Here is a 15293-nt window from a genome sequence, read left to right on the forward strand (position 1 = left end):
GTGTATGCTTTGAATTAAATGTTGCAAAGAGCATCTTGAGCTTCAGTGAAGCAAAAAAATCTGTCATAATCTTAAATATTTCACAAGGTCATTTAAACATAGATATACATAATAAAGGCTAGATGTCTCGTCCGCGCTGCTGGCCAATGGAGGTCGACGTCCGCACCTGGCGGCCATCTTGTCACAGTCAGCTCGCTCACTCGTAACCAGTGTTGGGGAAGTTACTTTTAAAAAGTAGTTACTCGTTACTTCTTAAAAAAAGTAATCCGTTACTTTACTTAGTTACCCCTTTTGGAAAGTAACTTTTTACGTTACTCGTTACTTTTACGTTACTTTTATGTTGCTTGAGTTTGGGCAGAACCCAATGTCTGTTCCTAAATGTGTAGGCCTACATAAAGTTATACTATGAACTCTACCTATTGATAAACTAGAAGAGAAAAAAAAATAGAAAAAAATAGAGATTTTGAGATGGAAAAAATCTATATTTTTATTTAAATAACATTTGAAAAACCTGTATAAAGTGAACACCAAAGAACAATATTAATTATTGAGCGGTGGTGACGCGTTCATGAAAAATATCACGATTGATTATGTAATGATTGTCTATCTATCTATCAAAAGTAATGATTATGAATATGTGTTTTCTGTCAGTGTCGGCTGCAAATATTAAGTTGACGCTGACTTGCGATCTTCGCAGTAAACGCGCCAAAGAGAAATGCACACTTCATACGGATTACATAAGCAGAGAGTCTGTTTTCTTTCGTTTTGAAGTTTTGTTTAAAAGTAAACATCTCAAGCTTTCTGTATATCTCTCAGGTAGGCTATTTGAGGCAAAGCTTATACGCTGAGTTTGGGTTCATTTATGAGACGAGCTCCAGTTCACGCGCCGGCGCGGAGCTCCTGAGAAGTCCAGATTATATTGCCTGCTATATTTACTTCTTATTTATTAAATCCAGGCAATTGGTTGATGAAACATTGATTAAAATGAAGATACAATTAATACAAAACGAAATTCACTTTAAAGAAAGGCTTTCTACAAAAATAAACTTATTGGAGTGGTCAAAATCATTTCTGCCCATTCTATTTGTCTCCCGATTGCGTATGATCTTACTCATGCTTTTCACTTTTCATAATCAACATAGATTAAATAAAAATATATATTTTATTTAAACATAAATATTAAACTAAATCATTTATTTAATGACTAGGCTACAACACGTAGGCCTATTAGACTACATTACAGATAAATGTAATGTCGGAGCGGGATTTGAGCGAACGCCGTCTTACCTGTGAGCATGTGGGGGAGAGGTACGATTTTCGAACAATCATCGAATAATATTTAGCTTGATATGCCAATCTTTAATATTTGGTGTTTTAAATGCCAACCCTTCTTCATCCGGTGGATAGTATTACTTTTGGTTTGCGCAGTGTAATTCACAGAATTGACTGCTCTGCTGTTACCAGCCTCTGCCACGTACAGTGTGAAGCTTGTGACTATTGCGAGCGCGCAGCTGAGAAGATAGTGTAACGAAAAGTAACTTTGTGGCGAATTGAAAAAATAACTACGTTTCGTTACCAAATTTTCAGTAGTAGCGCGTTACACTACTTTTTACACGAAAAAGTAGTTACGTTACTGTAACGTGTTACTTTGTAACGCGTTACACACAACACTGCTCGTAACATTGTGTTTTAATGGTGCATGTACTTTTTAAATAACCATAACTTGCTCAATTTTCGACCGATTTTCAAACGGGTTGGTTTGTTATAAACGTCATAGATGTAGTTATGACACTGCATACTTATTAATAATATTATATATTTCAACATGTTCAAGCATCCAGAATTATAGCCACGTTAATAACATTCGTGAGAAACCAAACCGTTTGTAAATCCGTCAAGATTTCAGCGAGATAAGAGTATTTGTGTTCATGCAGATCACTCACTTACATCAGGAACCACAGAGCCCGCCAGAAAGCTTGCCTGTGACAATATGGCCGCCGGTGATGCCGTTAGAGACTCCGCCTTAAGACTTCTAGCCTTTATTATGTATATCTATGCATTCAAAATCCTTTTCTGTGTATTTCCAGGTATAGGACTGTACATACTGTCAGTAGCAAACTAACCACTTAATCAACCACTGCTATTAGCTCATCACATCTTGGAATTATGGGTAATATTGTCGGAAATCACTCTTACCATGATATAATGTCTGTGCATCTCTGTTTTCTCACTCGCCAACTTCTCACATTCCAGCTTTAGACTGAAAGACAGAAAACGACTAAGTTCATCTGGAGTTCAAAGTCATGTGACACGTCCTCATACAGCTCTCATTGGTCAGTTAAGGACACCACAATATCTACATAACCTATTGAATGACCTCTACATAAAAAATGTCGTCACCTTCCTAAAATAATTGCCTAAGTCATTTGGAAATGAAAATGACTTGGGCGATTATTTTAGGAAGGTGACGATTTGTTTTTCAAGGATATACATATATTTTATACTGAACGTTGATCACGTTTTGTAATGTACATTGATGTTTACTGTTCTAAAGAAAGACTTTTAGTAGCTTTTGTAATTGCTCCTAATGAGACTATCTGGATTAGGCTAACTGGATAGCTGGCTAATAGTCTGTATCAGCTAATACAGGCGTTTCTAGTCGCTGGAGTGATTTTAGAGCATTACAGTTTGATAATCTCATTAGCTTTGCACAGGTGATCCCAACTGCACTTCAGAGAGGAACTAGATCATCCATACAGATCAACAACAACATAACTGAATAAAATGGCGATGCAATTATAGAAAATGAGGTAAACATCGAGGAAACACGGGGAGCTTTATGATTTTGCTTTGTTTTCAGGCTTCAGTTGGGCTCACATTTGGAGAGTTTGTGTGAATATTGTGTTGTGTACCTGTGGTACTGGGCCTGGAACAGCTGAAACTCCTCTTTTATGTGGTCCAGTGTTTCCAGCACTGTGAATTTCATGCCGGCGTGGCCTGACACCAGCTGAGCCTGCAAACACATGAGCAGTGTGAGCGTCGTCACTCCAAAACAGGCCATTAATGACCATTTCTACATTGTAATGGGATTACCTTTGCTAAATTCTCTGTATAGATGAATCATGTTAGGTAATCTCAGGAGAACAATACCAGGATAGATGACAAAGTGTACTTTTAATTCTGTTTATTTACCATACATGATACATACAGATGAAACTCGAAAAAAAAGTTCATTTATTTCAGTAATTCAACTTAAAAGGTGAAACTAATATATTATATAGACTCATTACATGCAAAGTGAGATATTTCAAGCCTTTATTTGTTATAATTTTGATGATTATGGCTTACAACTTATGAAACCCCAAAGTCAAAATTAGAATTTTGTGAAAAGGTTTTCATAAGCTGCAAGCAATAATCATCTAAATAATAACAAATAAAGGCTTGAAATATCTCACTTTGCATGTAATGATTCTATATAATATATTAGTTTCACCTTTTAAGTTGAATTACTGAAATAAATGAACTTTTGCACGATATTCGAATTTTTCGAGTTTCACATATACTGCTGGGTCAAAATAACAAGTCACTGTTTGGATTTAAACAGGCAAATGTTTAATAGTCTATGATTGGATCATTATTGCATTCAAATCCAGCATTTTAGCATTGTTTATAAGTCTATGTGGGGTTTTTAATATATTTTAAGACAAGTCAGCACCATTGCTGAGTATTTTCTCCTTAAAACTGCAGTGAAAAAAAGACATCGAAATCGCTGTGTTTCTGACGTCACAAACTACCTTGTAACCAATCAGGTCAACGAACCGGCGGGCTTTAGCATATCATTAACAACAAACTAGCAAGGAGTGTCGAGAGATGCCAGGTTATACCGGTATATTTTTCTGTTGATGTGAAAAATTGGGTAGATTAAGCAATATAGCGGGTGTATGATACACAATGTTATGATGAACTACATGCCTTTCTCCACTGACGCTCTGAGTTGTTCAAAGCTTTTGTAAGGATGTTGATTGTTAGAAGGACTCTGAGGTGGCGAACGGGACAATGTAACATTAGCAACACATTATTAGCTGTTGAATAACATAGTCAAGCCTAAGGTTAATCATATTAATAAACTTATGTGTCCAACGTTGTAAAGAGCGATACCGTTGTGCAGCGTTTACCTCAGTAAGTTGGCCGAGTGTATCTGTGAGCTGGAGTAAGAGAAGGCGGGGCTAATTAGCGTATTCATATAAATAGTAATTTTAAAGATTTTAAATCCAGTTTTTGTATTTTCACTTTCACCAACAAAGACATACTATGGTAAATGTCCCCCAAAATATTAAAAAAATCCCCCCCTAACACATATCTGTTAGCACATTAGCATTGAATCATGGCCAGAAATCCATAGAGATGCTGTGGTACGGCCTTAACTGGAAATGAGCAATTAAATGTAATTGTTACACATACATTAAAAATAGTTCACATAGTGAATGTGCCTGTCTTATTTTATAAATTATTTTATTGATTTGTTTTATTTGGCTATATTCGATTCTCATGCTATATAGTCGATGGTTTTGAATTGATTAAAAATAGGCAGATAAATATCGGCAACCGACACATCTGTGCATCTCTAGTGTTAACCAAAAGAAAGAAGGCAATGAACATGTGAACATGCAATTAACAGGAAGAAGAGAGAGCAGGTCCTTAAACTACAGAAGAAAAAACCTAATCTGATTATAGTAATGCATTACAACCGACAGTGCATATGACTAAACCACCAGAACGCACTGACACAACCCAACCACAGAGCTGTGACCCAGACAATCAAGTTCAACCGCTCACACTTAATCTAAACTAACACTGCAGTATTGCTTTAGTTACATTCTGACGCCGCACTCTAATACTGTATTGAATACAGGTGATGCCTTTAAGAGTTTAAAACGAGAAGAATGGGATTGTGGGAAAAGCCTGCAGCTTGTGTCTATGGCTGAATATTTCCCAGACAGAATTAATCATGTGACATCATCAACTTAAACATTAAAAATACCTTTAGGGGAAGTGGGAATGCACAACCAAATCCTCTGACACACAGACACAGACACACACACACACACACACACACACACACACACACACACACAGACACAGACACAGACACAGACACAGACACAGACACACACACACACACACACACACACACACACACACACACACACACACACACACACACACACACACACACACACACACACACACACACACACACACACACAGGGCTTCACTGCATGGGTAAAGAGATAATTTACTGTCCTGCCATTGACAATAAACGCTTTATTTTGTCAACTTTATCAAAAACACGAGACAGACCGCAGGCACATATTCAATATTGACCTTGATATGACCCCTGACAGAAGCCAGACCGTCACCAACAGCACTTCTTACAAACTATAAAAACTTGTTTGTTAGATAGATCACCAATAAATGAAGCTTGAAGCTATGAAATAAAATAATAACATTGTCTGTAAGACAGCAAACTAATGATAATGTATCGAGTTGCACAGCACTATACCCTTTGCAATAAAAAAAATAAATATGTTAGATAATGCCAACAAATGATTCTGCATGGAATTGATTGCTTTTTGCATTAATTTTTTATTTTTTTTTTGTCTGTTAAACAAACACAAACAAATTATGCTGTGTGGAATTGCACTATGCTTTTAGAATTAAAATAAAATAACATTGTGTCTGTTAGATAATGGCAACAAAAGATTCTGTATGGAATTGTACAAAGCTTTTTTTTTTTTTTTTTAATGATTATTATTATTTTATTTTTCAAGGTTGAACATGGTCCACATGTGCGACCACAAATAACTATGTACAAGACCAGGGTTTGCTTGTAAAAAATAAAAGTCAGATTATAAAATAACACATAACACAATAACACACAAAAAAATTAATAAAATGATAATAATAATAAAATATAATAGATAAATGAATAAATTAGAGGGTGAATTAACAACCCCAGCACAGCTCCAGGAATCCCAAAATTGTACTAAGCTTTTTGCATAATGTTTTTTTTTTTTTGTCTGTTAGACAAACACCAACAAATTATGCTGTGTGGAATTGCACTACGCTTTTTGCATAAAAATAGTAATAAAAAAATAAAATAATAATAATAATAATAATTTTAAATAAAATACAATTTTGTTAGATAATGGAAGAAAATTATTCTGTAATCTTCCACTATAACTTTTGCATTCAAATATCTGTTTGTCTGTTAGCAGGCACTTCTATCCAGTGTTGAGTGCATGCTGGGATATGGTGAAGAGCAGATATATCAATAGGACTCAGAAGAGGCTTTGCTCAGGAAACAAGAGAGTGTGTTGTACAGAGAGCCGAGTACAGCGTGACAGAGCCATGAATTGTCACACACACTGTTCCTCTCACACCAGCCCTGAAAGAACGCAGTCATCTATCTCACACTGTTTACTGTGCAGGGCACTTTCAGACCAGAGATAGACACGGAGAGGGGGGGCACAGAGCCGTGAATAACCGTAGGCTGCTGAAATATTCAGCACATGTGGCTCAAACACAAGAGCAGTAACAGCCGTGTGTGTGTGCAAACGACACATGAACCTGCTGTGTTCCCAATCCAAGCTTCCTGTGCCGATCGCTGCTATTGGCAAAAACAGAAGAGTTCGGGAGAGGAAAAAACAAGCACATCTGTTGGGAGCGATCGTCTCATTCCCGAAGACTGAATCCGTACTGTACATCAGCTCTGATGAGCAGCTTGTTAAAGCCTCGATACACAATACTGCTCTGATGAGAACTGACACCAACACACACACACACACACACGCACGCACACACACACACACACACACACACACACACACACACGCACGCACGCACACACGCACACACACACACACACACACGCTGACTTTATTAGGGATGTTCATTTTACATCACAATTTGGTGCCGTTGATTATAAAAAAAATAGCAATACAAAGTAATGCACATTTATGCAATGCAATACACCAGGAATTCTCTTACTATCTATGCAATTCAAGCTTGAAGCACTAGCTAAGCCTACAGCGCATTTTTGCATGTTTTGCAGTCAGTGCCGCTACTACATCCATCATGTTTCACTTAAACACATTTACAGAGAGCAGAGTTCAAAGTTGAACTTCTTAAGTTGAGACAACTCTTGAAAACAGTGTTGATGGTGCGAGACAGTGAGCAAAACTGTTAGGTTTGACCTAAATTACCAAATCCATCTGTCTGACACTGTATATTCACACACAGATAAAAAATAAAAACAGCGCAGACTGAACGCAAAAACACATCCTGTGCAAACAGTTCCTCTCTCTGCTATTTGACATCTCAATAGTGAAAAATATTCAAAGTCAATGATGTCTCGAATTATCACTATAGTGGGCTTTTCTCAGCAAATATGGATATATGTTATTAGTGTTGTTAGCAACTGCGATCTACACTCATGCGAAAACTATAATGAACAAAGCATGTCTACATTTCACAATGAATCTCTAAGGCCGTGTTTACATCTGGTATTAAGATGCGTTTCAGCCGATCGGATCACAAGTGGACGAGGGAGACATTCCCGTTTACACCTGATGTTTTAATCCGTCTCTTCTGTCCACTTTTAAACACTTCTGTCCTGATTTCTTCGAGGGGAGGGTCTATGGACGGGTAAATGTGTGTGTTTTTTAATATCTTTCGATCTAATAGATGAAATGAGCTCACGCAATTATATATGAACGCGACCGGAGACAACCGAAAAACACACGGAGAGCATCAGCTTTAGTTTCTGCTCTGAAAGCCGCAAGACCAGCAGAACGCTGCGAGTGTGTGTTAGAAATCAGGAATGATGAGAGAACATTGTGCTTTATACGTTTTTCGTCTTCAAACCAAAGTTGAAATCCCGTCTGGCTAGGGCGCTTCTCATAATGTGTACTCATTAGGTGAGTAGACAGTGTTTTGTGTCTGTTCAAACACATTCAATCAAATAAGAAATCCGGTCTAATGTGTTTTCAACTACCTCTGGAAGTGGTCTAAAGTGGACAAGCTTAAAACATTTTAGACCCCGTTCACACCTGTATTTAGTGTCGTCCACTTGTGATCCGATCGACCGCAACGCATCTTAATACCAGGTGTACACAGGGCCTTATTTACATCGTTTTTACACTTTGTTGGTAAAAAATGAAAGGATTCGTGAGAGTGCAGAACTCTTAAGCGCGCTGTGAGCGCAGATGAGCAGATTCTGACTAACTCAAACTCCTCTGATTGGACATTGCATTCACAAGTTCAACAGATACTTCTGTGATTGGCTACAATGATCAACGCTTCAAAACCACGTAAATAGAAACCTTTCACAGCTTCACAGAATCAGCGGGTAATAAATACACCTGGTATTACCTGTACTGCAGAAATGCTGGTATCATCTTTTCTTATCTTTTTCAGTACCGACTTGGTACCAAAGTACTAGTACTTTTGACAATCATCTACAGGAATGCAATTGTCAGGAATTGAACTCTTAGAAATGTCTGTAAAAATAGGGTACTGTGTTCCGTGCTGATTTTTCACAGGTATTTTACCCGTATTTTGAATTATGCATTGCATCGTGTTTTAGGCCTAAAGGGGTCAACTGATGGCCATTTTCCACAAGTTGGTATTCTTTAGGGTCTTCATGTAAAGTTTGTAACATACTTTGGTTAAAATTCCTCAGTGGTTGTGTAAAACAAAACCCTTTTCACCTCCTCAAAAACAGCTCTGTTCACAGCGACACGTTTCGGTGCATGTCTCTTTAAATGATAATGAGCAACGGATATTACATCATATTGCTCAGAAAATCCAAACGACTTGATTATTGAGAGTGTTTAGACTTTGAGGATTACAAAAAAAAAGGAGTGAATGCATTTTTTTCTCATTGTATGGTGGTTGTGTCCACACACTGCAAAAACACATTTATATCCAAACACCATATAAAAGTGAATTTTGCATCCGATGACCCCCTTAAGAAAATGTCTGTAAAAATATATTTTTCTACTGTGTGCTAATGTTCCTCTTTTGTAAGTCACTTTGGATAAAAGCATCTGCTAGAAGCATAAATGTAAAAAGTAAATTATCATTAATTCAATGAATTAACCAGCAAATCACAGTTAACACTAATTATTTTTTTTAATGTGCATGTAAAACCGACAGCGTAGAGAGACGATAAACCTGGTGTGTGTGCAGTTTATATATTTTCAGTGTTAGAAGAGTGTGTTAAAGACAGATCTGATCATTAACACCATCAAAGTAAAAACAGTAAATACAGCACAGATGGTGAAAGATACAGGCATCCTCACACACATTTACATGCGCATATCTGTCATACACACACAGGCCGCTTACATCTGGTATTAACGTCACACTCGAGTGTGATCCGATCACAAATAATCTAAACAGAGTGCAACAGTACGGCTCTGAGAAAAAAAAATCACATTAATTTTCCAGAAATTGATTATAATAAAATATGAGATCAAAAGCAAAAGAGCTCAGCAGTGCCGTCCTTTCCAGAGAAACATCGAGAATGGCATGATCCAGTCTCCCTGCACTTTAAATACACCAATACATAAATATATTTCCATATCTAAGTGTTTTCAATAAACTAAAATATTGTTTTTATAACTGTAACCAATGACTATAAGTTATAGTCAGAGAAGAATTCGGTTCGAATGCAATGATACGATGTCCTTCCTACTTGTCAACTAGGGTGTCACGAATCTCCAAATCCTCGATTCAATAAAATTTTCGATTCTAAGGTCACGGTTCGATTCGATTCTCCATTTAAAAAAAAAAACTAATTTTAAGTACAGGTTGCTATGCCATTTTTAGACCAGACATGCATTATATCTGACCTTTGTTTGCAAAGTACCACACTACATTGTCAAATTTAAAACATTTATTAAGAACATAATGTAACAATAACTTATCTTCAGTCAATTGGAAACTTAAGCAAAATAACCTGCCATCTAGTTTCTCTTTTGTAACTGGAGTCTTCTTCACAGAAGATGACATTCAAGTTCACAACAAAACAAACAAACAGTTGTTGATTTAACAGATAAATCTATGCGTCCAACAGCTCGACGCAGCAACAAAACGTCCTCGCGCGGCACAAGCCATTGAAATTAATGGGTTTCATATTCATAGCGCAGTGCAACGTCCTGTGTGTAAGTACCTTGACTCGCAGCACTTCAACACGCGTTTTTTCCCGCTTGACAAGCCGACTGAACGTGACATGGGGGCGTGGCAGCACGATTTGAAATCGAAATCGACCGAAATTAAGTCACAATCTCGAACTTCGAATTAAAAAATGCAATCGTCGATGCTGCCACGCCTGTGTGTGCCGTCGTGACTCCCTTACTGTCAACATTTGCATTTCCATACCTCAAGCAAACATCACACGCCATCAGCGCGTTTCATGCTCAGAGTTAGACAGACGCCAGTCACCGAGCGCCACAAACAAACAGCGGCAACTTTTACAGTTCCTCCTGAACCAAAACAACCAGCGTATGCTGCGTTCACGCCATAACTACTGTCATTTGCAAGAGATTGGAAACCTGTGACGTTTCGTGACTCGTATGCGTTTCAGTGGCAACACTATCAACGCTGAAATGAATCTGCAGCAGTCAGGTGGTACAGGTCAGCGCTCTTTAAGTTATGTTCATTATTATTGTAATGTTATGTGCTTTGAGACATGAGGTAGGCTAGTTTAACGCCGTCTCTCGTGACTTTTGTTTACTCACTGCTGTGTGTGATCGTGTTTAGGAGTCGTCGTGGCTTTGGAGACGCTCTGAAGGGGGGACGGGATCTCATGCTTTCAAAGCTAGCTCGCTATTGCTAGCCTCTCAGAAATTGCCTACCCTACCTTTAAACGCAGAGTAACTACCAACAGCAAAAGGCCTGCATATTCAACTGTCAATCATCTCTGTTGTGCTTAAAACAAGTGTGTTAAGCTGTTTGATCAGGAACAAATTTAAACAATTCTCAGCTGTCCACTTGTGATCGGATCAGATCAATTCCATAATATATTTATAAAAACTATAATAACATCTCAATGATACTAAAATAACAGTGGATGGGATCACAGAGGCAGACGTTAATCCCAGGTGTAAAGCGGTCATGAGCGTCCTGTATCAGATCCGACAGTTTCGAGAGCAGACAGATCATCAGCGGCCCAGCAGGCATCCGCTGTCGCAACAGCACACACACACACACACACACACACACAGTCATTACATATCACCACATACTGTCCGCTAAACACACGGATAAAAACAGCACACGCTAACAAACCTAACCACATTTGCACACTCTCTAAAGGTCATTCATTATGCACACTAAGACTCCTCACTTTAAAAGCTAATGCAAGCTACCACAGAAACTGTGTCTCCACGGGCCTGTAATAACATGCCATCATAGCAAAGGTGCTTTGAAGTGCAGCTCAGTGTGTGTGTGTGTGTGTGTGTGGTATCGTGTTGCCCAGTGATGATGATGGAACATGACATTTGCAGCAGAGAGTGGGGTGGCCTGGATCCATATGTAGCAACATGCAGCAATAACTCGAACAAACCATTCATTCACCCGTCCATCCATCTGTCCATCCCTCCTCCACACACAGCAAACTCACAAATCTCTCTGTTCATGAATGTCATTCTGCAGCATTTCTGCCTTGAATCATTTCTCTTCTTCTGCACATGCACATCTGCCCGTCTCTCTCTCACTCAATCCAAAGAGTTGTATTGCCATGACTGTTGAATACACAATACTGTAGACAAGAATATGGCTAAATTACACCTGTTCAAATGAATATGTGTGCATGTGAGCTTTATATAATTGTGTTTAAATCTGTGCCAGCTTGAGGTGGAGGGCATGACCAACTGTTTTGAGTTTTGGTTCCTCTATCTTGAGGTTTCTTGAAAGTAGAATAATGTAGAGTTTGTTAAAAACAAACAATAATAGTACTGTATAAATACATATGTGTGTGATGCAAAATATCAATACTTATCCATAAATAAATCATTTCAAATATTAAAAGTAAAATAAAACTCTGGGTACAGATTCATGTACACTAAAATAAGTAGGCTATATTTAATAATAGGCTCGTTTATAGGGTCTGTGACTGTAATGGCTGTTTTCGCAGACCGTGCATCAACTGAACTCATAACGCTGTAATTAACTCTTCATCGTGACCTTAACCCTGACCCTAACACTAAACATAACGCACGTTAAAACGGGCCCCCTCGCGCAACTCAACGATCCGCCACAAACGATGTGTAAAGGAGTTCATTAGGCTGCGGTACCTGGGGTCTTCCGTGCGGATACATGGTCCTGGAGGTCATCCACGGGGATCTCGATGCTCGCGATCGAGTCCGGAATCACCGTCCGACACCGAACCGCCCCCCCACCCCGTGCGCTCGCGCTGCGTAAACCCGGATCTCTCCTCCGCGCTCCAAGCGTTCTCGAGTAACCTTAGAATTCCGAGGTATCCGATGAAAAGTTTAAAAACGTTCTATTCGCTTGGATCGAACGCTCTTCCTCTTTATGACGCACAGTTACGGCGCGCTACAATGTAACAAGATCATCCTGAGCGGGGCGCGTGCACGCAGGGCGCGCGTCGGAGATCAGAGGAACATAAACAGCGCTGACCTGCGCGCACACGCGGTCTGAATAATCTAAGCGAATCGGTTCGTTTGAACGATTCACGGATTGATTTGAGTCTCCTTAAAATGTAGGCTACAATAGTAATCACGGTTTCCGCCAAAATAATATGCTTATTTTACTACGGGGGTTGGAGATATGTGTCAGCATTGTCCTCAGAAATAAATGAACCGAATGAATTCTTGTTTTATAGGCTATGCTATAGAGCAAACCGTAAAAGTATATTTAAATAATGTATACACAGTCCCCATTTTATAAGCACATTTAATCACATTTTGTTTGTAATGTGAATTTTTCGAAGATATAATAGTTTTTTTGTTTTTTGTTTGTTTTTTTAAGGAAAGTGGTTAGCATGGTGAAATTCTGTAAATTAGTAAATTTTCGAAAGTTCTGCGAATCGGCTCGACCGAATCACTAAAAAGAACCGGTTCAAAAGAATGATTCGTTTGCGAATCGGCTGTCAACGAGCCAAACTGCAGTCAGCGAGGGGTGTATTGGATTTCTAAAAATCTAAAATAAATATATGAGAGACTGAGTCGGAGAGAGAAAGGGGTGAAAGATCAGAAGAGAAAAGAAAACGCACAGCAGCGCTTCTCAGCGGTGCTGTCTGTGAGAGATTGACTTTAAGAGGAGAGCAAAAGCTGCTTTTAAGGTCGACCGCTTACATTTGTTTTTGAAGATTACATAAATAGGATACAATGTAACAATCGCAAGTGAGAAAACAGTTGAAACCAAATTACATTGACATATATTATATCCTACTATTATAAACTCATCTGTTTAAAATGAAATACTATTTTGAAAGAGAACAAAGCCGCAAGCCGCTATTATCATAACACAGAACATAATGTACAAACATTGCAGCCTTAACGTCTCTTTTCAAGACTGGGCCCTGATTGGCTAACAAGATTAAAGTCAAGGCCAATAAGTGACCCAAATGCCCACGTTGTGTTATGACATGCACTTTGATCTAAACCAATCGTGAAGCAGGACTCCAGCGCCGGCGCGTCTGAGTAGCCAGACAGTGTTGCATTATGGGTAATGAAGTCATTTATGTTCTCAATCGCCGCATAATGAAGACGGAAAGCCAATCAGCGTGAAAGAGGCGAGCTGACATATGTGAATATTTATGAGATTATGAGACAATGATCCCCACTGACAATCTGTACAAAAGAGGTATTATGTGCAAACCGACACATGCACATAATATTTAGAAATGGAAAACGGAAGGGATGACATGAACTGACCGAACTCACCATGACGTATCCATAGACTGTAAAAGCATTATTAATTACACATTATACATATATTAATATATTGGATTAAATATGAAACTCACAGATTTAAATATGCAAATCATAAAAATCACAACACACTTAAAGTCAAATAATTTAAATGAATTAACATCATTAAAATACAATAAAACATGCATTCACTTTAAATTTTTGTAATTTTTACAATGAAAGACTGTCAATTACAAAATATTTTCTTGGGAATATTGTTTTAATTAATTTGTCCTCATTAGGCCTATCATATTCAGTTTTTTTGTTTTTGTTTTACTAAAAGCCAGCTCATTACATCATCCTGCGGGAAGTGACATTTTCAGTGGAGACAATTTATATAGGCCTACTTCAAAACATGTATAATATACATAACCACTAACCCTGTATCTCCATCATATAAAGACGGAAGGGAAAAGATGAAAGGTGGAAGAAAGGAACAGTAGCTCACAGACCTAAAGAGGAAGAGGAGGAGGAGGAAGAAGAAGAGGAGGAGGAAGAAAAGGAGGAAGAGGAGGAGAAGAGGAGGAGGAAGAGGAGGAGGAGGAAGAGGAGAGGAGGAAGAGGAGGAGAAGAGGAGGAGGAAGAGGAGAGGAGGAAGAGGAGAGGATGAAGAGGAGGAGAAGAGGAGGAGGAAGAAGAGGAGAAGAGGAGGAGGAAGAGGAGGAGGAGGAAGAGGAGAGGAGGAAGAGGAGGAGGAAGAAGAGGAGGAGGAAGAGGAAGAAGAAGAGGAGGAGGAAGAGGAGAGGAGGGGGAGGAAGAAGAGGAGAGGAGGGAGAGGAGGAGGAGGAAGAGGAGAGGAGGAAGAAGAGGAGGAGGAAGAGGAGAGGAGGGGGAGGAGGTGGAAGAGAAGAGGAGGGGGAGGAGGAGGAGGAAGAGGAGAGGAGGAAGAGAAGAGGAGTGGGATGAGGAGGAAGAGAGGAGGAGAAGAGGAGGAGGAAAAAGAGAGGAGGAAGAGGAGGAGAAGAGGAAGAGGAGAGGAGGGGGAGGAAGAGGAGGAGGAAGAGGAGGAGGAAGAGGAGGAGGAAGAGGAGAGGATGAGAAGAGGAGGAGGAAGAGGAGAGAAGGGGTAGGAAGAAGAGGAGGAGGAAGAGGAGAGGAGGGAGAGGAGGAGGAGGAAGAGAAGAGGAGGAAGAAGAAGAGGAGGAAGAGGAGAGGAGGAAGAAGAGGAGGAGGAAGAGGAGAGGAGGGGGAGGAGGTGGAAGAGAAGAGGAGGGGGAGGAGGAGGAGGAAGAGGAGAGGAGGAAGAGAAGAGGAGGGGGATGAGGAGGAAGAGGAGAGGATGAGAAGAGG

General features: G+C 39.2%; 1 protein-coding gene across 1 annotated transcript in view; it reads right to left on the reverse strand.

Annotated features, from left to right (window-relative positions):
- The window catches only part of tle2c (TLE family member 2, transcriptional corepressor c), a 37160-nt gene extending 24414 nt beyond the window's left edge, over positions 1–12746 (reverse strand). The window contains exons 1-3 of the mRNA XM_079612824.1: positions 12363–12746; positions 2913–3013; positions 2197–2260 (exon numbers count right to left, since the gene is read on the reverse strand). Of these exons, the coding sequence (XP_079468950.1) occupies positions 2197–2260; positions 2913–3013; positions 12363–12401 (204 nt within the window). The 5' untranslated portion in view covers positions 12402–12746. The remainder of the gene's footprint in view (positions 1–2196; positions 2261–2912; positions 3014–12362) is intronic.
- Positions 12747–15293: the final 2547 nt, after the last annotated feature.

This window comes from Phoxinus phoxinus (assembly GCF_949152265.1).
Source record: "Phoxinus phoxinus genome assembly, chromosome: 5".
NCBI lineage: Eukaryota > Metazoa > Chordata > Actinopteri > Cypriniformes > Leuciscidae > Phoxinus > Phoxinus phoxinus.